Source organism: Phyllostomus discolor, chromosome 14 (assembly GCF_004126475.2).
Source record: "Phyllostomus discolor isolate MPI-MPIP mPhyDis1 chromosome 14, mPhyDis1.pri.v3, whole genome shotgun sequence".
Lineage (NCBI taxonomy): Eukaryota > Metazoa > Chordata > Mammalia > Chiroptera > Phyllostomidae > Phyllostomus > Phyllostomus discolor.
The window spans coordinates 4,437,513-4,460,644 of record NC_040916.2 but is presented as its reverse complement, the minus strand read 5'-3'; the positions used below and the strand labels follow the sequence as shown (position 1 = coordinate 4,460,644).

General features: G+C 52.3%; 1 protein-coding gene across 10 annotated transcripts in view; it reads right to left on the bottom strand.

Moving 5' to 3' along the window:
- NFASC (neurofascin) overlaps window positions 1-23,132 on the bottom strand; it is a 195,593-nt gene that overhangs the window by 55,943 nt on the left and 116,518 nt on the right. For 4 of the 10 annotated variants that reach the window (XM_036015545.1, XM_036015546.1, XM_036015547.1 and 1 more), the window contains exons 3-9: window positions 22,599-22,777; window positions 14,282-14,299; window positions 13,401-13,506; window positions 11,467-11,663; window positions 10,914-11,036; window positions 8,300-8,470; window positions 3,745-3,795 (exon numbers count right to left, since the gene is read on the bottom strand). In XM_036015545.1, coding sequence (XP_035871438.1) covers window positions 3,745-3,795; window positions 8,300-8,470; window positions 10,914-11,036; window positions 11,467-11,663; window positions 13,401-13,506; window positions 14,282-14,299; window positions 22,599-22,689 — 757 coding nt within the window. In that variant the 5' untranslated portion in view covers window positions 22,690-22,777. The remainder of the gene's footprint in view (window positions 1-3,744; window positions 3,796-8,299; window positions 8,471-10,913; window positions 11,037-11,466; window positions 11,664-13,400; window positions 13,507-14,281; window positions 14,300-22,598; window positions 22,778-23,132) is intronic. The other 6 variants (XM_028530952.2, XM_028530954.2, XM_028530955.2 and 3 more) reach the window with 3 other exon arrangements.

Genomic DNA, 23,132 nt, shown 5'->3' with positions numbered 1-23,132 from the left:
GCAAGTGTTTAAAACGTTTGTGGGGTGAATGAGTGAACCCAAGGGGAGAAGAGAACAAAAAGAGGGCAACAGCTTACCCCCCACCCCGTGTTATTTCTCCTTCTGTAGATGTCCTCATCTGTCCCATCAGCACACACATATACAACAGTGGCCACTAAAGGGGTTAATCCATTATGTGGTTAATTGGTTACCATCCGTATATCTGTAACTCTTATAGCATCCGGCTCTCAGTACCAAGGAAGACTGACACCAAAGTAGCAGCTTCCTCCCGCTTGTTGTCATGGAATCACCCAAACAGTCAGACAACACAAGGTCAAGGGCACCATGAGGAGAGGGAGATTTTGAGCAGGAGGCCCTGGTGTCAAACTGGTGAAGCTGTCGAGAGCCAGGAACCCTAGGATTATGTAGAAGAGTTCCCAGCTCTGGTGACACACTCCTTCCCACAGATGCACAATCTGCAGGAACCAATCTGTGTCCCTGTGGACATTAATTGACACCATAGCACGCAGCACCAAAAGCACACATGACCAGCAAAGCATTCAGTGTGGGAAGGAGAAGTGAGCACAGTCTCACTGTGGCAGTCCCGACACGCTGTAGCTGTGATTATAAACAGGTTAGAGCAATGCCTCATGTGCAGGATGCGGGCTGGCATGCACAGGATGACCCTGAAAGGGAAGGAGCTACTGGGACATGAGCCAAACTCAAGAATGTAGGGAAGAACATCCTGGAAGTCAGAGGTAATCGTCGGGGCCGCCATCTGGCAGGCGTTCACTGTGGACCAGGCACTGAGCTAACGGCTCCATCTCCAACATCACGTTCAATCCTCACAACAAACCGGGGATGTCGCTCCCCTTTCAGCAGAGAAAACAGGCTCGGTGAAGTCAACAGACTTGCCAAGGTCACAAGGAGTTAATTTTGGATTCTGGATCTTTTACACCAAAGCTTGAATCGTAACGTCTATTCTATATTGCCTCTCTCTTTAAAGGTGGAGATTTCTCTTATCCATACTGCAGCTTTGGGAATAGGTTTCGTTTTCAAACAAACAAAAAATCCAAGGGCAAAGGAGATAAAGGAGAAAGATATTTTTGTCTTAGTGAGTTATAATGGGGAAACTCTTCCAATATTGTTCTCACTGTCTCAAGATAAGATTCCATCTCTCCTCAGTGACTATTACATAAACTCAGGCCCAAGCTGACAAAAAAGAATCTGGGTTGGGAGCTAAGAGGCTCCAAAGGCATCTCGACTGGATTCTTAAGGCCATGAAAGGCTTGAAGAGGAGTCGGGGTGACACGTGATACCATCTGGGGACCGGAAGGCGGGACCCAAAGGGGAGGTTGTGGAGAGAGGTGGTCAGCCACAGCAGGGGGATTCAGGTGACCATCTATGAAGGATGATCCAGGTGGTGCCTTTGGTGTCCACTTCTCCCAAGGGAGGGCGGCTGATTCCTTTCCCTGGAGAAGTAGACCCAGCAAGACTCTCTGAGACAAAGGTGATTACAACCTGAGACTCCATGAGACTCTATGTGGTGGAAGATCCAGTTTCCAAGGATGTCAGAGGACACCCTTGGAGGCGGGGGTCCCTGGAAAGCCTATCCAGACTGCTGATGCTTCTCTTACTCTCCCTGTCCGGGCTGGTGTCCACCCAGTACCTGATATCTGGAACCCAGATGCCAGGGCCAGCTGCAGGGACTGATGACGCCCAGCCTTGGAGCTGACCAATCAGTGGAGACCACGACCATGAAAGGGCATGCCTGGAAAACTGATGAATATTCTATTAAGATCCTCCCCTGAGACCTCCCCTAAAATCCTGACTTTGGAAAGCAGATAAAATGCCTCAGGACAAAGAAGTCCGCTCACGCTCTCCTTGGGACATACCCACTTGAATCTCCTTTTTGAGTGCATTGTCTTTCTCCTAAACTCTAAGTGTCCCCAAAAGACGTGCAATCAGGAGAGTGACGGGCAGCCCTGGGCTAACCCCTGAATCTGTCTCCAAGCCCCACTTTTCTCTGACTCTCCAGAGAGCTGACAGCAGCCCAGTCTAGTCTCTCTCCTTTGCTTCTTCGACCATTAAGTCCTCCTGGTTTCACTGCCCCCAGATTTAATAAACAATCACCCGGACTTGTGAAATCTTTCCTGCACAAAGTCAAGAACCCGCACCCTACAGGCCAGCCCGAGGCAGACCCACTCTAGCCGGGTCCCTTTCCTGTGACAATGTGAGCACTGGAGAGTTTTGCTTGGTTTCATAGCCCTTGATGGTTCTTATAGCCCCGACTCACTCCCTTGTTGTAACACCCACCACCGGCCACAGACGGGCTTAAGGGGTTGGAATCACTCAAATTTATTCCATTGACAAAACAGCTCTCTGTGCACGAGCCCTGAACGGTTTATCTCACACAAAGCGAGGAGCTGGGACCAGATGGTTTCTGAGGCACCTTCCGGCTGTGATACACTCCAGCTTTAGGAATACCTCTATAATAGATTACCTGGAATCCAATTTAGAAAAAGGCACATTCCACACCAGTGTGCTGGGGCTCTTGACACAATTGGCCCCATTATTTTGAAAACAAACAGTGCCCAGAATCCAAAAAGGGCCCTCTGCTTCCTCAGCCAGTAAATCCCTTTGGCAGGATCTCCGTGTGGCTGCAGCTGCTTGGTGCCAAGTTAGAGCCTTTGCGCGCCTCCCGGGCTCTCTCTCTTCCCATCCCCCACTCCAGAATCCGATCATTGTTTATATTAGCACATGACAACACAGACACTTCCCATCTAGATGAGCCCACAGCGACCCCCCTGGGGACCTGGAGCCTGGGCTTTGGAGGCATAACTGATGACGGGGGCCAGCTGTCTTGCCAGAGCCAGAAAATGATGATTCCTCTGGCTGCTGAGGGAAAACAAGACGTCCTCGAACCGTGGTGGGATTAACTCAGGTGTGGAAATAGCCAATTACTCTACTAATCAGCTTGAGCGGCCAGTCGTGTGATGAGTGAGAAATACGCCGCATGGAAACCGCTCCGTGACTTGCACACGTGGGCACTGGTGGGCCCCAGGTTTGTGGGCGCTCCCAAAGGAGAGAAGGGGCCCAGGTGACGGTACAGCTTCATTTATAATCTTTGGAAAAATTTGTTTACTGATTTTAGAGAGAGAGAAGGGAGTGAGAGAGACAATTTCATTTATAACTCACCTTGGAAAAAAACTCAAAGTGGACTCTCACTCTTATTTCCCAGACAGATTTTAAAGGGACAAGAGACCTATGACATGGTGTCCCCAGCAGCTGTGGCTAGACTGCAACGCAGCCGATTCACATTGAGACACCTAAGAGTTAATGACACACACACTGCAAAGCTTTCTGTGATCTTTAAACCACTTCTGATAGGATCAGAATTACTGTTTCCTCCTTACCTGTCCTCAGACATTCTCTATCCACCTACCACCGACTCCTAAGTTTCTATTGAACCCTCCAAGAAACTCTTTTGAAGTCCTACCCTGGTTTGACTGACTTGTCCAGGATTTGGCATTTGGAGGCCTGCAAATATGAGGAAACCACACCACTCCATAAGCCACCTCAAACTCCCCAACTGGCCACCGTTTCCCTGGCAAGTGGTGTCCTAGAGGTGGCACTTCGGCACCCTGGCCTGGCCAGCTGTCAGACCTGGCCCTCAGCACGAGTTAATGACACAGTGTCAGTCACGTTAGGCAAACGGGGGTTAGAACAGGCAAGGTTACTCCCAAGGTTACCACAGCGACTCACCACTGTACATGTCAGGGTGGTTTCTTAAGGACGAGTCATTATAGGGGTGGTCTGCAATAAACAAAAGAGGGTGAGCAAACAGGAGGCTGCGGGAGGGCACAGAGGCGTCAACGGGGAGAGAACAAACGGAAACAACGCGAAGCCACAAAAACCACTGGGGAGAGCACCAGTGGCCTTTTGCAAAGGAAAGACATGGTGTATTTGGAAAGGAAATATGCTTGGTGAAGAACAAGCAACACAAAACAGCCCCCCAAAGGAAAAAAAGGTTAAATCCTGCAAAAGAAGGCCATAATAAATTTCTTTTTAATTGAAACAATTAGGCTTGACTCTTAACTGCTTGGTCCCACTATATTTTCAAACAAATGAGGTAAGGATTAGTAGTGTCCTGTAGCAGTCTTATGAACAACTGCTTCTCATCAGAGTCACAGTTCCCAGGTGTCTGGATCGGCCAGCTCTCGGAGCACTGAAGAGAAAGGAGGGTTAGTGAGCCCTGCGGAAAGAGCAGAGTCCTGCCTGAGCAGAAGCTGAGTTGCAAGGGGTGGGAGCGAGAGGAGACATTGCAAGAGAAACGGTTCATCAACAGAGTAGGAGAGGCGGACCCCTGGCAGCGTCCGACGAATGTGTGCCGACCAGCGACAAGCACCCCTAACCTGACCGTGGGCCCCACTCTGGTCTCTGAGACGGGTCTGTTGGCAGAAAGGCCTCCTTCTTGAGGAGGCTAGGAGTGGTCGGGGGAGGCAGGAGAGCTAGGCTGAGGTTCAGATTTTAGGATCAGAGAAAGTTTGGGTGGGGAGAGGGGAAGAGAGGCAGAGGCAGAGGGAGAGAGGTGTGCGTGAGAGCGTGGAGTTCTGTGGAGTTCTGTTCGGGATGGCCTGCTGACTAAGCTGGAGATGCAGAACTCTCTAGATGGCCTCGGGGTGAAGATATTCCTTAAGGAGCAAGACCATGGGCCTCAGCTCCAACATTCAGTAATTAAAGCCCTTGGGCATTTAGCCTCTAGTGAGACAGACTTTTTGAAATAGGGCACATGATTGTGCCAAGATGCTGCAGTAGCTTTTCACTCTTCTACCACCGGTCCCCTCCAGCTACTGGGTTCAAGCTCTGACAGTCCCACCGAGGGTGGGTGGGGGTGGGGCAGCTGACTGGAAGCCGAGGTGCTGTGCCACCATATCTGCGTATTTGAAGACAGAGCCAGTCCTGTTACAACTGGTCATGGAGACTCTGAGCTCTTTTCTGGGACTGCATTGCATTGCATCCCTAATCTGCTAACACCCAGGAGGAAGATTTCAGTACTTGGAACTGTCCCTTAAGATAGGGTTTGCGGTAAAAGACCTAGACCGTGTTTGGGAAGTCAGCTTGAGCTTATCTGGAGCGAAAGGTGGGGCTGGGCCTGCAGAGAAGGAAGAGGCCGAGTGGCAAAGGGTAAGCAGAGCTATGGCTGGACTGGGGGGGAGCGGTGGGAGAATGGTCCTCTCCTGGGGGGTGGGCAGGGGCACACACAGCTGATGGGCCTTGTGTCACACCTCCATCCAGAGAAGTGACTCGACCTCAGGCTGCACCTCACAGTCTGTGGATTCTGGAGCACAGCTGAGAAATTCAGGGAGACCTTTTGGACTCCTGGAAGAGTGTCGCCTAGACAACAGGCATCAGCAGGAAGCAGGGTTAGTGCTCTTTTGTCTCTGCAGGGAGACCTGCCTCCCTTCCCACTGCTGCCTCTCTGTGGCAGAGGCAGCAGGGGGGACGGGGCTGCTCTGGCCTGGGCAAAGTGGGGCGGGCACGTCTTTGTAGCCTGGCTCCACTGTTTGTCTTTGACTGCATCCCAAACAAATTTAATTTAATTTAATTTATTTACTTTAATTTAATTTTTTAATCATCACCTGAGGACATTTTTTTTTCCATTACCTTTAGAGAAAGGGGAAGAGAAGGAGGAAGGGGGAGAAAGAGAAACATCAATGCCAGAGAGAAGCATTGACTGGTTGCCTCCTGGATGTACCCAGACCAGGGATCATATGGGTCTGGCCCGACCAGGGATCGAATCTGCAACCTGGGTGTGTGCCCTGACCGGGAATTGAACCTGCAACCTTCTAGTTATGGGATGATGCTCCGACGAATTGAGCCACATCAGCTATGGCTCAAAACAAATTTTAAAAATGCTTTTAGATTACATACTACTGTGTGTTAGATACCCCTTCCTTCATGCAGGTAACAGAAAATTGACTGTGATGAGGTTTATTTCTTCCCCAGTGGGCCAGCTGGGACAGAGGCCCCTGGTGCGACCTGAGTGTCTGAAGCTGTCCCAGCTGGGCCACTGGGCCTCCACCGCAGACCTGGTTCTGAAGGTGTGAGAACGACCGGGCCTTCCCCAGCAGGGCAGTGGAGCGAGCGCAGCTGTGCCCCAGTGGGGGCCGGCGCAGACGCCCAGGACTTGCTCCCGGCCAGAGCTGCCCTGGGGACGCTCCAGGAAGCCGGCAGGGCTCTGTTCACAGCGCCCAGGGTTCCTCAGCATTTGGGGGAGTTTTCGGTGGCACAGAGGACCCAGAAATGGGGCCGAGACAGACATCCTTTACTTTAATGAAAAGAATGTTTCTGGAAAGTACAGCTTCTAAATGTGGCTGAAATTTCTAACTGCTTAATCCACAGGGGATGGCTGTTCGCCACCTATATCTCCCTGTGTCTATCTGTGTGACAGTGGAGGCTCTGCCCCAAACCACAGGGGGCCACCTGACTCAGTCCTCAAACAGCAGGCTGACTTCAAGCATCCCCCGAGCAGGGAGAAAGGGACCTAGGTGATGGCACTGCAGGTTGTCCAGCGATCGGCTAGGGAGCATCTTGCTCTTTCCATCCCTTCCCCCACACCACCTAACACTGCCAGCTCTGTTGTGGCTCCCAAGGCCACTCTGAGGTCCTGGGCAGACCAAACTGTCCCCCCAGCTCAGCCAGCTGGCAGGCGGTCACCCTGACATGCACTGGGGAGGCACCTCAGACAACCCAGCCTTCCTCTCCAGGGCTCCTCTCTGGGCCTACGCCTGGAAAAAGAAAGCCAGGGAGGGGGCAGCAAGCAGACTGAAGCCGGGTGACCCTGCCAGGAACATGTAGGGCTTGTCCCTGGGTTTCTGGCCGTCCTGATGGCCGTCAAATTATGACAGCTCGGAACAGTGTGTGGGGACCTGCAGAGGCAGGAGGGGGAGGATCAGAGGCAGGTAAAATGGTGTCAAAGATAGAGAAGAAGAGAGAGAGGGAAAGAAGAAAGAAAGAAAGAAAGAAAGAAAGAAAGAAAGAAAGAAAGAAAGAAAGAGGAGAAACAGAGAAGAAGGAAGTGAAGAAGAAAAGGGAAGAAAAGAAGAGAAAGGAAAAGAGAAAAAAGGCCGCAGTAGGAGAAGGGGAAACTGCTTCTTACGGATCCACCCAGACGTCATGGCAGAAAGAGGGTGGGGCTGGGCTGACCCTCAGCACTGCCTGTCCCTCACCACCAGGGCAGGGGCTGACGAGGAAAGGAGGGCACGAGGGGGTCGGCCCCTACTTGTCCTGAGCGAGCAGTTCTCCCAAGCCTCTCCCCTGCCCCATCCACCCAGGAGGCGTTGTCAACCACCTGCCCATGTGGGCGTTAGAAAGCCAGGTTCAGCCTCTTTTCTTCAAACTGCAGAAGCTGCCAGAGCCCACGTGGTGACCTCTGCCTGGCCTCCCTCACAATCGCCCCTGTCCACAGTCCTGGAAACATCACTCACAGCTGAGTCAGACAGATGAAGGTCTTTGGGGAGGAGGCTATTCCACGGAAGGCTTACTATAAATCCATGGGGACACCAACATGGCCACCTTCAGTGTCCTGAGCAGGCCGAGGACTTTGCAGCCAAAGCTCCAGGCCAGCAGGTCCCTGGCAAGAAGTGTGCCTCTGAGCTGCGTAGCTTCTCCCTCCTCCATGGAGGGCCACCAGCGCTACAACGGGTCAGGAAATGCTGGCCTCCTTTGGTACCAGTCAAACAGAATCAGGGAGTAAAAATGAAAACAAATAGAACTAAACATAAACCTGCAACCTGCAAACACGGCGATTTAATACGGTCCAGCTTATACATATCACAGAATCAGATGCGATTTAGATAGGTACACCCACGAAGTCAGATATCCTGTGCCATGGCTTTATTCTAGGAATAAAGATAACCAAACAACGACTAGAAGTAAAGGAAATCATCAAGCTGAGCACACGAGAGGATGCCGATGGCCACCTGAAGCAATGCTTCTCAGATTTGGGTGTGTGCCCAGATCCCCTGGGAGCTAATGAGGCAGAGCAGGGCTGGGATGACCTGGGCCCAGGGCTCCAGGTGAGTCTGGTTCCCACAGAGCCTGAGAAGCACGGACTTAGAGCAGGACCAAGCTGAGATCAAGGCTGCGGAATCAGGAGACGTTTAAGAGAAGTTGAAGTAGCTCAGGCACGGTGAGCTGCAGGACTTCTAGGTCAGCCTTGGGGACAAGTCTCCCCCGAGCCCAGGTACCCGAGGCTGCTCAGGCTGGGTGGGCTGCTGCCCCAGGCCCCCAGCCCCAGGCAGGGGCCTATACTTACTGGTGAGGACCTTGAGGGTGAACGGGTTCTTCTGCTGGATGGTGTGGGTAAAGTGGAATCGAGCGTTGCAGCTGTAGTCAGTCTGCATGTCCTGCACCATCACGTTAGAGAAATACAGGTCGCCGTTATGGCCCTGGGAGACCCGCTTATCTTGGGTGATGGGCTCCATGGCTATAAGGAAGCAGAGGTGTAGCAGGAGGTTAGCGTAACAGTGACAGTAACAGAAATCACGATGTTCCCACCAGTGAGCCCCTGCAGAGGGCCAGCGGGACCAGGAGCTCCATGTCATTCAGTCTAGTCTGACTCCCAGATCTGAGGTAGGGCTGATTCCCGTTTTATAGACAAGAAACAAGAGGACATAACTGTTGTTGGCTGCAAACGCAGTGAGGGAGAGCAGGATTCAGATTCAACCTGCTCGCCTACCATGCCCATGCCCCACGACCAAACTCTTCTATCTCTCGTTTGCGGGACACAAAAACATCAACTGACCCAGAGGCCGGAGGGAGGGGACACGATCCTTCAGATGCTCCCAAATCAGGAGCCAAATTCCCTTGTTTTATTTTTTACCCTCCACTCCAGCCCCAAGACAGAAAAAATACAACTGTAAGATGCATATCAACTAACACTGCACATCACTGGTTTTAGGATGCCTTTCAATTTTAGAGATGGGAAAATATGAACATGTGTGTTTCTTTGAATTAACAACATCACAGGAGTGGCTGAGATATCTGGCTACTTTATCTGTATTTTTTTCAAGTACTATATCTGATGTGAATGCAAATGGCCAGGTTTCCAGGCTCTCTGGTTTGTGAAAGTACACTTCTAAGGCTGACTACCCGTAGCAAACTCTTTCCTATCCTCCGAGAGTGTTAAGTCACCATTTCTGAAAGCACAAGGTTAATGACGCCGACTTTCCAACAATGGGCTGGCCGGCTCTGCAAATCATGTATCAAAGATTTTCTATAGGCTTACTATGTGCAGGCGCTGTGCTAGGTACTGCAGAAAGAGAGACAAGTGAGAAAGACAGCTTCTGCCATCAAAGAACCTGATGTCTAGTAGAAGAGACAGTGAATAAATAAATAATGGCAATGCAGTGTGATGAGTGGGAAGACCAGATAAGAAGGGGATGAGATGGGACAAGGAGCTGCGGCTTGAAGGCTGTGTGGTGTTTATAAGGCAGAAGAGAAAGGACCTAAGAGGGTCCAGTGCAGCAGCAGCAGGGTGTGTTAAAAGCGAGAGCACCTGAGAAGGCGGGTGGGGTGGGGATGGGCAGGGGGCGGGAGGAGGGCTGGAGAGGCAGAAGGGACCAGATCGGGAAGGGGGCTGTGAGCCAGGGAGAGGAGTCCGAACTTTGTCCGAGGTGATGAAGGATCCAGTGAAAGGTTTTGAGCATATGAACGAACTGTCACCCTCATGTTTTCAGAAAGACCAGGAAGGCCAGTTATGGGTAATTATTGTAACCCAGGGAAATGCTGATGGTGGCCTGTGCTGGAGAGATGTTGGCGAGGATGGACAGAGAAAGAAGGTCATAAGACCCGCGCAGGAGGTAAGAGTGTGATGCAGGGGATGAGAGAGGAGGGTCTGAACTGTTAGCTAACAGACCAACGCCCCACCTGTGGCCGGGCAGCCTTCTCTACACACATGCACCGTGACGAGGAAAGAGAGGGACAATGACTGGGCACAAAGCCACTCTCGCTCTGCAAAACAACCATGTGCACAAGTGACATGGCAGCCTCTTTTGGAAGCAGGCTGCTAGGAATTCAGGAATGGAGAGAGTGACAGATGATAGGCAGGAAGGGCTATAGATTGACAGATGGATGCATATATAGGGAAGGAGGAAAGGAAGGGAAGGGAGAAATGGAGGAGGGGCGAGAAGCCAGGAAGAGAAACAGCAGTCCCTCTATTCACCTTCATAATGCACCCCCCTATAGTGTGATTGAAAACAGAGGAAGAAACTGAGGGAAACTGAGGCCCAGAGTGGTTAAATAGCCTCCTCCCAAAACTGAGCTAGGACAGCTCTGAAGGATAGTACTCTGTCCCCCTGCCCCAAACACCCCATCTCGCCATCACTGTTATCAGAGGCTTCATTTCCACGCACCCCAGTCTGTCCTGACAGGAGAGAGACTCCAGGCCAAACCGAGAATTAAGAGAGGCTTGGTACCAACCTACCTCCAACTGGCCCACTGAAGAACACAGTTCATCCTCTTCCTCCCTATTCCTTTTTCTCTTGCTCTTCATCATCATCACAAATATTACTGAACACATACAGTGTGGCTAGCACTGCTGTAAGTACCTTGGACATAGTAATTTATTTATCCTTACAATAATTCTATTAGATAAGTATCAGCTCTATTTTTCAAGAAGAGGAAACTGAGGCCCAGAGATGTTAAGCAACTTGCTTAAGATTGCACAGCTAATGGCAGCTGGGCTTAGGAAATGAACCCCAGCAGCCCTCTCTCTACCGAGCCTGTCTGTAGCCACGTGGCCACCTTACATCTGCTTCTCACAAGTCAAGGTCTTCCAGCCTCGGGCGAGCTCCTCCCCATTTAACACACCCACCCCACTCACTCCCCAAGATTAAACAGACATAGAACATCGGGTCCCCCAGACTCACCGCTGCTCATCCAGAAGATGACTGGGGACGGAAGTCCGGGCGGCGGGTTGCACTGGAGTGTCAAGGGGGCGCCTTCTTGAACCACCACTGGGTCCAGATTTTCCTTAGGCCACAGGGGAGATTCTGGGAAGAAACACAGAGGAACACAAAATGAGGGGCACGGCTGGGGCAAGGAGTGGGGTTAGAGGCAGGCAGTGAGGGGGGGAGGGGACAAAGGAGAACGAGCAGGACAGGTGAGAGGGCCAGGGCCCGTGGGCCCAAGCAGGCAGAGGACAGAGGCCTTTTGTCTGAGTGGGTGCGTGTCTTCAAAGGTTCCTTTCCTTCTCCTCCTCCTGTGCCCAGAGTAATGCTGTTCAAGACTCTGGTTTGGAAACTTCCTTCTCAAGAAATCTTTTTGATGTGCTGTGTTCAGAGGCAGAAAAGCAAGCAGGACATGCAGGGCCCCAAAGCACCAACAGGTCAAGGGTAGGGTAGCCCTTCTAGAATGGCCCTCCGTGCCCTCCCCTCCCTGTGCCCAGAAGCAGGGTACCTCGACCTGCCCCATTCTACTCACTGGACACCTGCAGGCGGATCCTATTGGACAGGGCTGTGCCAAATTTGTTGCGGGCAAAGCACTGGTATTCCCCCTCATACTCCTCCGGCCGCCCACCACTGCGGAAGTCAATCACCAGGGTGCCAGACCTCCTCCTCATTGACACCCGGGGGTCCTTGGCGACGTTGAAGAACCTGCTGTTGCGAGTCCAGTGGAAGCTGTGGACAATGGGAAGGGGTGGGGGAGGGCAGGGGCAACAGACAGTGACAGGGTGGGTTCCAGGCTCTAGATGACAATCTCAGGGCCCCACCTGGACTCAGCCACAAAACCACACCTTCAGACCAGTGGGCTCCAGCCCGGGCTGAGTGGCAGAACCTCCTGGAATCCTGCACGTAGTGTCCCAGTCCCATCCCTGTGAACCTCCGGGGGCAGGTCCCTGAGAGGACTTCGGCCCGACCAAGGCTGGGAGTCACGGGTTCACATGACAGATACCCAAGGAGCCCCTGGGGGTGATGTTCTTTGTGGGGGGGTAGGCAGCGATTTTGATTTTTTCAAATCCAGAGTCGGCTGCTACTCCCACGCCAGGGCATTCCCAACCTCCAGCTAGGAATACCGACCCAAGTTCATATTTCCCCCAACTCGCTCACACCAAGAAGCTGGCTCTGCTCCTCCGGCCTCCTTGTTTGATAATCGACTCTAAAGCCAAAGAGGAATGGGGGGTTCAGGTTGTCTGTGCCGCTGCCCAGTGACCCGGGCAGAAACTGGAGGGCAGTGGCGGCACATTATGGAGCCCAGAAGGGGCAACTTTGGGAAAAAAAAAAAAAAAGCAGTCTTCCTGACCCTGAGCTCCAAGGGGAAGGGACTAGCATGTCCCTCTGCTTCTCCTGGTGGTGGGGGAGGGTGCATCTGCAGCTGCTCAGGACATAACCTTAAAAGCAGCAGGGGCGGGAGTGGCTGCTCAGCGCTGTAGGTGTGTCGTTCCCATAGAGGAACCATGGGGGAAGCCCCAATCTCAGAAGCAAGGTCACCCAAGCCCGGCCTGACCCTTTAGGGTGACTCCTGCTTCCCCACCATGGGTGAGAGAGGCTCTGCTTGCTCCAGGATCGCCACTCTGAGTCGCACAGGGCCATGCAGACTTTGGTGGGGGGTGGGGGGTGGGGACAGGGCAGACGGCGGATGCCACACCCCTGGGGCTCCACTCCGCCGCCTTTCTCCTGCTGAGCTGTCCCCTTACATGGGGTCTTGTCATGCCTGGGTCTGAGCTGGGCATGAGTCTCCTGAAAGGTCCAGCTTGTGGCAGCCGCTTTAAAGATGGGGGAAGAAGGACAGCACACCACCTCCATGTTGCCAAGGCTTACCAGTGGAAGCAAACATGGCCTGGGGTGTCCCAGGTCTGGGTTCAAATCCAGCCTCTCGCACTCTCAAGCGGAGTGACCTTGGAAGAGGTACTGAGCATCCTGGGCCTGCATTTCACTGCACATCACCAGCACAGAGGTGCTTCCCTGAGGAGCAGTGAGGCGGCTGAACAGACAGCATGAGGAACAACGAGCACAGGGCCTGGCGCACGGCAGGCTTTCAGCTCGTGTCTGCTGACGCCCCTGTGATGCCGACGTGCCCGGAATGGAAGACTCGGGTTAGCCAGGGAGAGGGACTTCCTATAAGCTAACCATGGGGAATGGTGCGAACATGAGGCAGTGCTATACCAAAAGTCAGAAAACAGTATCTGGTTCTGGCTTTTTGGTGTGACCTTAAGTTTTCCGGTACCCAGTTCCCTCATCAGCTAAATTACCTAATTTTCCAAATTGTGCTTTCTACCTACTGGGGGCTGAGTGGATAAATTTAATTTCTCAGAGGCCTCAACTACCCTCAGGCCCGGGGCAAGGGAGTAGTTTAAATGTCTTCTCTGTGGCCTCCTTCCCTCCGCCCAGCTTGGATTCTCCCGCCAGTGCACTTACCTGGGGGCAGGGTTCCCCTTTGCTTCACACTCGATCAAGATGTTATCGCGGGGGTCCACAATGTGGTCCTTCACAGACTGCTTGGTGATGGTCGGGGGCTGGGACACTGCAACAGGGCAAACAGTAGGCAGTCAGGGCTGCAGGTACCGGCCTGGGTCCCTGGCTTGAGGAACGGCCGAAATGAACAGCATTGGGAGCCGCACAGAACATCAGGCAAGCAGGGGGTGGATAGTGCCCCATTCTAGAGACCACGGGAAAGGGACTCATGTCACAGACTGAGTGTTAAGAAGAATCGCTAGAGAAGGTTAAGGTGTCCCCATGAGAAACTGAAGGCCAGGCTTCTGTTTGACCCACTGTTACGCCCACTGCTTCGTACAATGTCTAGAGCACAGTAGATATTGAGAAATGTTTGTTGAACGAATAAAGGACCAAAAAAGCAGCTAGATTTTTAGAACTCAGGGGCTGTGATGGCTCTGAGCCCTGGAGGGTCAGCAGGTGGTCAAACTGTGGTGAGGATGGAGCTGGAAGAGGCCTTAGTTCCCAGAGAATTTCCCAGGGACCTGTGCACAGGCCAAAGGGCGCTGCTCCCTCTCAGTCCTGAGCTGCACTTCTCCCTGGTGCTCCGGCGCCGCCACCTGAGGATGGGGAAGCAGCGGCCCTTCTCACCCAGCTGCCTTCCCACAGGCTGAGCCTCCTCCCTTCCCATGCCATAAGAAACCTCACTACACAGCTCTGCTGTCAAGCAGCCCCAGCATGGGGGTGGAGAGGCTGAGAATCCCCCCTGTGTCCTCACCTGGTCTTCTCCTGCCCCTCCTTCCTGCCCTCTGACCTCCCAGAGGCACAAGAGCAGAGAGGTGTCCCCCCCCACCCCCAGGACTTACGCTCATTCTGAATGCTGGCTGTTAGTTCCGATGGGTTAGCATTGTAAGGGGAGAAAAGAAAACACCAGTTATTACACACAACCCAGTGCCCAGCACGTCCTCACACCCCAGTACACAGGGAGGAGGGAGAAATGGGCTAGCGGAGGGCACTGTGCACGGGCTCTCTCCTGCCAGCTGCGGAGCTCAGGGGAAGAGCCAAGCTGGAGGGCAGATGGACCCAGCAAGAGCTTCGTGGAGAAGGCAATGCCTTCCCCAGAGGCCAAACCATGCGGTGGACCAGAAAGACCGCTTCTGACCAAATGAGATGTCACCAGGTAAGTCCAAACATCAAAAGTGGCAACGCTGCTCAAAAGAGGCTGGGCTCTGAAGACGGCATCACCTCTAGATGCTTTTTGGCCAACAGGGCCGGGCTGAGGCCGAGGTGCCAGAAAGGGGTGGATTGGAACCCCTGCTACAGCACAAACCCCCACGGGCCCCGCAGGTCCACAGGCCTCACCCCTCCCCTGCCCCTCATCCTCTTTCACACACAAAAGCACCTGCTTTCCTCACTGTTTGCGTGCATTTACAAAAGGGGTGGGGCACACACCTTCCCGGCCTGCACCTGAGATGCCTGTGTACAGGTGTGCGTACACAAAGTTTCTCAAACTTTGACAAGCCCGTGAACCACCTGAAGGGAGTGGTTAAAATGCCGGTTCTGACTCGGAGACCCTGCAGTTCCGACGAGCAGCCGAGTGATTCGGACACTGGTGGTCTGTGGACCACACTTTGAACACAAGGTTTTAGATGGAATGTTCCTTGTGGGAACAAGCTCTTGGCTGAAATGCGTCTGCAGAAAAGAGGACACCTGTTGCTGTAACTTTAAAAGCTATTCTTTCCTTATGACCAGAATAGAAAATAATACGCCTTTCTTTTCTCATGCTGGTGTGGGTGTCGGACATGGTGCTGACGCCGGGGTTCATGTTTTCAGGGTGAGCACTGCCTGGGGGAAGCAGAGGCTGCTGGTGAGCCACGGTGACCTTGAAACTCTCTTGCTTTCTTTTTTTAATCCTCACTCGAGACCATGCTTATTGATTTCAGGGAGAGGGAAAAGGTTAGGGAAAAGAGAGAGAGAAGCATTCATGCAAAAGAGAAACATTAATTGGTTGCCTCTTGTACATGTCCCAACTGTGCACAGAATCTACATGCGTGCTTTGACTGGGAATCAAACCCACGACCTTTTGGTTTACAGGAGGATACTCGAACTGACTGAGCCACACCAGTCAGGGCAACCTTGAAGCTTTCTGACTTGGCCACAGTGAGATGTGGAAGAGGAGACTGGGGACTTGGGAAGGGGGCAGTCTCTCAGAAAGGGAGGAGGCAGAGGTAAGACAGGACCAAAAGCTGCACGAAGAGTCACAGAAAGAGAAGACAGACACCAGAGAGGGAGGTGGAGGGGGGCAGGAGTGAGTGGCCTACTATATACACCATCTGTCTGTGCAAGTCTTGAGAGGAAGACCCACGAAAAAGTTCAAAATAATTCTTTCAAGTGGGCCAGGTTTCTGCGGCCTGCTTGGCACAGAAACTCTGTCTGCTTTGCCATTTGCTTGGCCCCCAGGGTAGGAAAGGGAAAGGGATGCGACAGCCAGGGGCAGCACATCAGTCCGTGGTTTCTGAACACAGGCTCTGCGGCTCCCCCTCCGGTGCCCCCAGCAGCACCTTCACCTACCCAGGGCTGCCTGTGAAGACTGAAAGCGGTGGGGGTGGTTTTAGAGAGTGTCTTCCCACCGGGGTGGGGAGGTTGAGGGAAGGGGCCACTTTCAGGAGAAGCAGGGCTGACACCTGACCCCCTGCCTTTGACCACAGCCCAGCCTCTGGTTTTTCATCTCAAGATACAAGCGGTGTCTCCTGGGTGCTCACATACTGTTGACGGCCCCGGCCTCGCCCTGGATGGGGAGGCCGACAAAGGCTCTGCTTCGCCCACGTGGGCCTCAAACCTCTCTTCTACCAAATCAAATGCTGGTTCAGTGGGAAGATCCCTACACATTGTCCAGGGAATCTCAAACCCAGGAGGGAAGTCATCCAGTCAAGGTCACACAGGAGGTCTGTTGCAGAACCAGAGTGAGAACCAGCTCTTCTGCTGCCTGGTCCAGAGGTCTTTTTACCAACCCACCCTTGGCCAGGTGGGGCTTTGGCACTCTGTTCTCCTTGACATTTTGGACAGAGGTGAGACCTTGTGAGTGAGAGGGAAGACCTTGTGAGTGAGAGGGGAGACCTTAAGGGGTGGAGGCTCTCAGGGCAGTTAGAGCCCCGCACTGAAATCAGGCCGGGGTGTCTGGAGAATTGACCTGCCTAAAGAGGTGATGACATCTGCAGCCACCAATGTGCTACCCAGGAATTCATTGCAGGGACACAACCTCCCCAGAAGACAAGCTGCCACAGGGAGAAGACAATGGGGACTGTCTGCCTAGGGTCAAGGGTGTGACCTAGTCCTGTGACCACCCCCATCCCCATTCCATGTCACACCACCTGCCCCTCTCTCCTACGGCACTTGCTGGGTGACAGAAGTAGAGTGGAGAATAAATTAGTTATTTTGGCTTCCAAGAGGGAGGAAAATCTTCCAACAGGCTCTGCAGGCCGAGGGCAGACGCTGTCCAGTATTCATGTACCTCTTTCCTTCTCCAACTCTGATCCTGTGGCCTCGGCACTCACCCTGTGGAGGATGGAGTGTGTGTGTGTGTGTGTGTGTGTGTGTGTGTGTGTGTGTTGAGGCTATCCTGCAGCACCGTTTGGTATGACGGGGAGGAGGAAGTATTTCCCCCCTCCACTGCCCTCCTCTGTGGGTGTCTAGGAGAAAAATGCTGAGTCCCTTGATGTGGGGAGGGAGACAGAGGGGTAAGCTGCCAGCAGACTCACACTTTGGCAAATCTCTCTGGTTGATGAGGTGACTCTTTGCATTCTTCAAAGGTCACATTGTTCTCCTTGAGGCTGGTGAGGGGGAGGTGGGTGCGTGTGACTCCGTTGGCAAAACGGTGGGGACGGGAGGCTGGGCACTTCAATGAGGGACTGTGAGGCAGCCCAGCGCTCTGTTCCTGGAAGCCTGCTGCACCCCGGCTTCCTGGAGCAGGAGCAGTGCTCTGTCTCCAGACACAGATAATGCCCCCTGAAGGGACAAGGGAGTGGAAGGGCACACCTGGCAGGGCAGCCTCTGGGCTGAGCCCTCCAGGCTCCCCTCAACACACAGATAAAGCTAAGAGTGCCTAATCTTAGGCTGTTCCCATGCCTTGGCTATTGGGAATAATGCTTCAGGGAAGAGGGGGTGCAGCTATCTCCTGCCCTTTGCCACAACAGAGATGGACCTTACGGCCTTATGCTAAGTGAAATCGTAAATCAGACAGAGAAAGACAAATACTGTATGTTCTCACTTATACGGGGCATCTAAGAAAGTCAAACTCAAAGAACAGAATAGAATGGCGGTTGCCATGGGCTGGGGATGAGGGATACTGGTCAGAAGGTACAAACTTCCAGCTATAGGATAAGTTCTGGGGACCTACTTTACAGCATGGTCACTGCAGTGCAGGCATGCCTCGGAGACATTTCTGGTTCGGTTCCCGACCACCACTAAAGAGCCAACATTGCAATCAAGCGAATCATGTGAATTTTTGTCTCCCAGTGCATATAAAAACTTATGTTTATACCATACTATGGTCTATTAAGTGTGCAGTGGCATTATGTCTAAACACAGTGTACATACCTTAATTTAAAAATACTGTATCGTTAAAAACATTGCAAACCATCATACGAGCCTTCAAGGGTCTTGCCTTAATATTGGTGGCTGCTGACTGGTCAAGGTGCTGGTCGCTGCAGGCTGGGCAGCTGTGGCAACGTCTTAAAGAAGACAACAAAAAAGTCTGCCACACTGATGCGTCCTTCCTGCCACAAGCAGCTTCTCTGTAGCACGTGATGCTGTTTGACAGCATTTTACCCTCAGTGGAACTTCTTCCACATTTGGAACCAGTCCTATCAAGCCCTGCTGCTGCTTGAGCAATGAAGTCTAGGTCATATTCTGACTCCTTCATTGCCATGTCAACAGTCTTCACAGCATCTTCACTAGGAGTAGATTCCATCTCAGAAAATCACTTTCTTTGCTCATCTGTAAGAAGTAACTCCTCATTCGTTAGTTTTATCATAAGACTGCAGCAATTTGGTCACATATTCAGGTTCCACTTCTAGTTCTTTGCTATTTCTACTATATTTGTAGTTACCTTCTCCACTGAAGTCTTCCATGAGGGTTGGAATCAACTTCTTTCAAACTCCCGTTGATGATATTTTGATCTGTTCCCATAAATCATGAATGTTCTTAATTATTCCTAGGATGGTGAATCCTTTCCAGAAGGTCTGCAATTTATCCTGCCCAGATCCACAGAGAATCACTATCTATGGCAGCAATAGTCTTACAAAGTATATTCCTTAAATAATAAGACTTGAAATTAAAAATTGCCCCTTGGTCCATGGACTACAGAATGGATGCTGAGTTAGCAGACATGAAAACAACACTCATCTCATTGTATATCTCCATCACAGTGCTTGGGTGACCAGGTGCATTGACAACGGGCAGTAATACTGTGAAAAAAGTCTTTCTTCTGAGCAGTAGGGCTCAAAGGTGGGCTTAAAATATTTAGTAAACCATGAGATACAGAGATGTACTGTCATCCAGTCTTTGCTGTTCATCTTACAGAGCACAGGTAGAGTAGTTTTAGTGTAATTCTTAACAACTCTAGGATTTTTGGAGTGATAAATGAGCACTGGCTTCAATTTAAGTCACCGGCTGCATTAGCCCCTAACAAGAGAGTCAGCCTGTCCTTTGAAGCTCTGAAGCCTGGTATTCACTTTCCCCCTCTCACTGTGACACTCTCAGGTGTCGTCTTCTTCCAATAGAAGGTTGTTTTGCCTACATTGAAAATCTGTGGTTCAGTGTAGCCTCCTTTTTAGCTAGATCTCCTGGCTAACTCGCTACTTGCTGCAGCCTCTGTTGTACACCAGCACTTGGTTGTTTCACATTGCACTGTTATGTTATGAGGACAAGATCTTTCCTTAAATGCCATGAACCAATCTCTGCTAGCTTCAAATGTGTCTTCTGCAGCTTCCTGACCTCTCTGACTTCACAGAACTTAAGAGTGTTAGGGCCTTTTTCTGGATTAGGCTGTGACTTAAGGGAATGTTGTGGCTGGTTGGCTCTTCTACCCAGACCACCAACACTTCCTCCACATCAGCAATACGGCTGTTTTGCTTTCTTATCATTTGTGTGTTCACTGGAATAACACTTTTAATTTCCTTCAAGAACTTTCCTTTCATTCACAACTTGGCTAACTGGCACAAGAGGTCAGGAAGCTGCAGAAGCAGCATCTGACGTGCCCTCCTCATGGAGCTGAATCAGTTCTACCTTTTGATTTAAAGTGAGAGATGGGAGGCTCTTCCTTTCACTTGAACACTTTGAGGCCAATGGGACATTGGCCTGATTTCAATGTCGTTGTGCCTCAGGGAATCAGTGGAGCAGTTAGAACACGTGCAACGTTTATCTTAAGTTTGCCATCTTAGATGGGCGTGGTTTGTGGTGCCCCAAGGTGATTTCAATAGTAACATCAAAGGTCGCTGCTCATAGATCACCGTAACAAATACAACAATAATGAAAAAGTTTGAAATGTTGCAAGAATGACCAAAATGAGACTCAGAGACCTGATACAAACAAATGCTGTTGGAAATGGTGCCAACAGACTTGCTCAAGGCAGCGTTGTCACAAACCTTCTTTCTGTGAAAAACGCCGTATCTGTGGAGCACAATACAATGAGGTGTGCCTAGTATAGTGTACTTGAAAGTTGTTTAGATAGTAGACCTTACAAGTTATCACCACCCACACACAAAGGTTATCACATGAGGGGATGGACGTGTTAACTGACTCTACTGCGGTAGTCATTCCGTAATATATACATGTAGCAAATCATCAAGCTGTACTTCTTGCACTTACATATGCTATATGTCCATAATATCTCGATGAAGCTGGGGGTGGAAAGGAATGCCTGATCTTTCCCCAGCCCTTCCATTGGGCCTGAGCCAGGGTGAGAAGGAAGGATGGACTCAGGTAACCTGGGAAGTGAGAAGGAGAAACCAGGCTAGAGAGGACCTCTTCTCAGGGAAACTGGAGGGCTTGCCTCTCTCTCGTCTTGTGGCCAGTTTCTGCAGACTCATTCTGGAGAAGCTGCCCTGGCCTGGGGCCTGCAGTAACCAGGGAGGTGCAGGAGGCAGTATGAGTTTCGAGTTTCATGAGACAACCTGCAGCACCAGACTGGTGTCCCAGATGGACTCCTCTCCTCAGTCAAAGAGGCGCTGCGCTCTCGCATGCTGGCCCCGCCACTCGGGAAACAGCTGGAGAAACAGCTTTATGTCTCTACACCTCAGACTTCGAACCTGCCAGCTAAGGACCACACATACTTTGTGGATTAGCTGTGAGAATCTCAGGAAGTGACGCCTCCGAAGCACTTAGCTCTCTGCTGGGCACACGCAGAACTCCCCTGGGGAGTTCTAAGAACCGAAAGGAGGCAGGTTTACCAGGGTTGGTGTGGGGCATGTCGAGTGCCAAACTGGGGGTCGCTAAGAGATGTGGCTTCTTCTTGCAACTCCATTACCCATCTGCTGTGTGACCCTGACCAAGCGAAGGCCTGAGTCTCCATGCACAGAAAGGGTGGACCCTCCAGGCCCCTCCCATGGGGAGGTGGCGGTGAGAAGGTCGGGGCACTGGCCGCTCTGTGTCCACAGGTGGTACTTTGAAGAGACTGACTGCTTGGTTCCTGCCTGTGGCTCTGGGAGAGCGTCAGCAATCCAGAGTCCTAGCATAGGAGTGAAGCCATCTGTTTGTAAGTTCACCTTGCAGGAACTCCTCACCTACTAGCCCTGGGGATCCAAGTGGCAGGTGAGTGAGTGAGGACAAGGGGCGAAAGGGAGATGAGCCTTCACCGTTTCCTCAACCACCCACTCTCCTCCGCTGCCCCCTCCTCTGCAGGGGTGGGGAGCCTTATCATTAGACGGCCTGTCTGGGCCTGTTCACGAGAAACTCTCCTTGAGCCTGCAGTACAGAGGGTCCCTGGAACAGCTCCTCCCAACAACCCTGGCCCCTCCCCGAGTGTCTGAGTGTGTGTGTGCACATATACACTCACACACTCGGGCCACCGGGAGGGCAGCAGGGGCCTGCCCACTTCTGGGCCTACCCTGTGGTTTCTCCTGGCCTTCTCTCATCCAGGAGCACCCCCTTCTCTGGGTCAGCTATGCTGGGTGGAGAGGGGTAGCAGGGGGCTGAGACACCTGCAGCTCTTCTCTAAGCTCTGCTAACTCCACCCCCAGGGTCTGGCTTTGGGGAGCTCAGGGAGACTTCTTGGAAGCCGTGTTACTCTCCTACCCACACCCCTCCCTGGACATCTGTCACCTGGAAAGAGCCCAAGTCGACCTTGGCATCATGTGAGTTCCATCTCTTCCTGGAATCAGGGGGCAGGGGACAGAGTTGGTGTGCCCACATCTCAGTGCTGGGATGCAAGACGGCCTGACAGCAGCGTCAGCATTGTGGCCAAGGTGGAGCCCAGAGAAATGCAGGGCCTAGGCGTGGCCGTCAGTCTGTGGCCATTACGAATGCACCCACGGATATGGCTGGTGCGATTCTGTCAGATCAGCACTGTAAGCCCCTTACTTTATGATTCTGGTGGCCCAATAATGCCCCTACCATGGAAACAGAACAACATGGATTTCACTTTTCCACTACACTGTGGGAACGACGGAACCAGCAGGAACTGGTGCCTGGTGCCCCCGCAGTGGCACTGCACCAGGGCTCTATGTAACGTCTCATGCAGCCAGTCTTTCGCAAAATCACCCCCTTGCCACCCTCTCCCGCCATCCATCCTTCTGATCAGTCCAGACCGTAGGGCCTAAGGGATCTAGATCAGGAATGAGAAAGGCAAATAAGAACCATTCACTCACTTGGCCCCTGGAAACTCTGTTTTGATGGGCAAGTCAGGACCACAGATAACACCCAGACTTCCAGACTGCACCCCTCCGGTCCTGCTCGGCGGGCTGCAGGCAGCCCAGGTCACTCAGCCACAGCGGGAGAGCCACAGGGGAGACCTCGCTGTGGACTCACATCTCACCTTCCAAAGCACCAGCCCGCTTGCTCCCATTCTGGGGAAACCCAGCTCTGCATCCAGAACCCACTATTTCCCTTCCCCCAATATTCTTTGAAAGTTGGTCCCGACTGTCCTCTGCCTTAGATCATGGGAATAGAAGAAGGGGCAGAACTCACGATCCATAGGAATCTCGATGGCCCCTCCGAGGCTGAGGAAGCAGAGGAGGAAGGCTGCGTGGACCCAGGGTGGTGGCTGCGGCCTGGCCATCTCCACGCTGGGCGCGGCTCCCTGTGCCCCGGCCCGCGGGGTCTCGCTGCCTCCAGCTGCTCTAACTCGGCCTCTGGACAGCGCTCAGCTGTGGAAAGAAAGATGACGAGTGAGTTATTTCTTAGACTCGTGGTTTGTTCTAGCAATCCTGCAGGGCTGGAAGGAGGCAAGGGTCCCCATGGTCACAGACCAATGTTCTAAAACAGGGTTTCTTACCCTCGCACTGTTGACACTGGGGACCCAACAATTCTTTGTGTGGGGAACCGACAGTCTTGGGTATTGTAGGATGTGTAGCAGCATCCTGGCCTCCACCCACCAGAGGCCAGCAGAGCCCACTTCTGCCACCAATCAAAATTGTCTCTAGGTATTGCCAACTGTCCCCTGAAGCACAAAACCACTTCGAGTTGAGAACCACTGTTCTAGAAGGAAGGGCAACTCTGGGT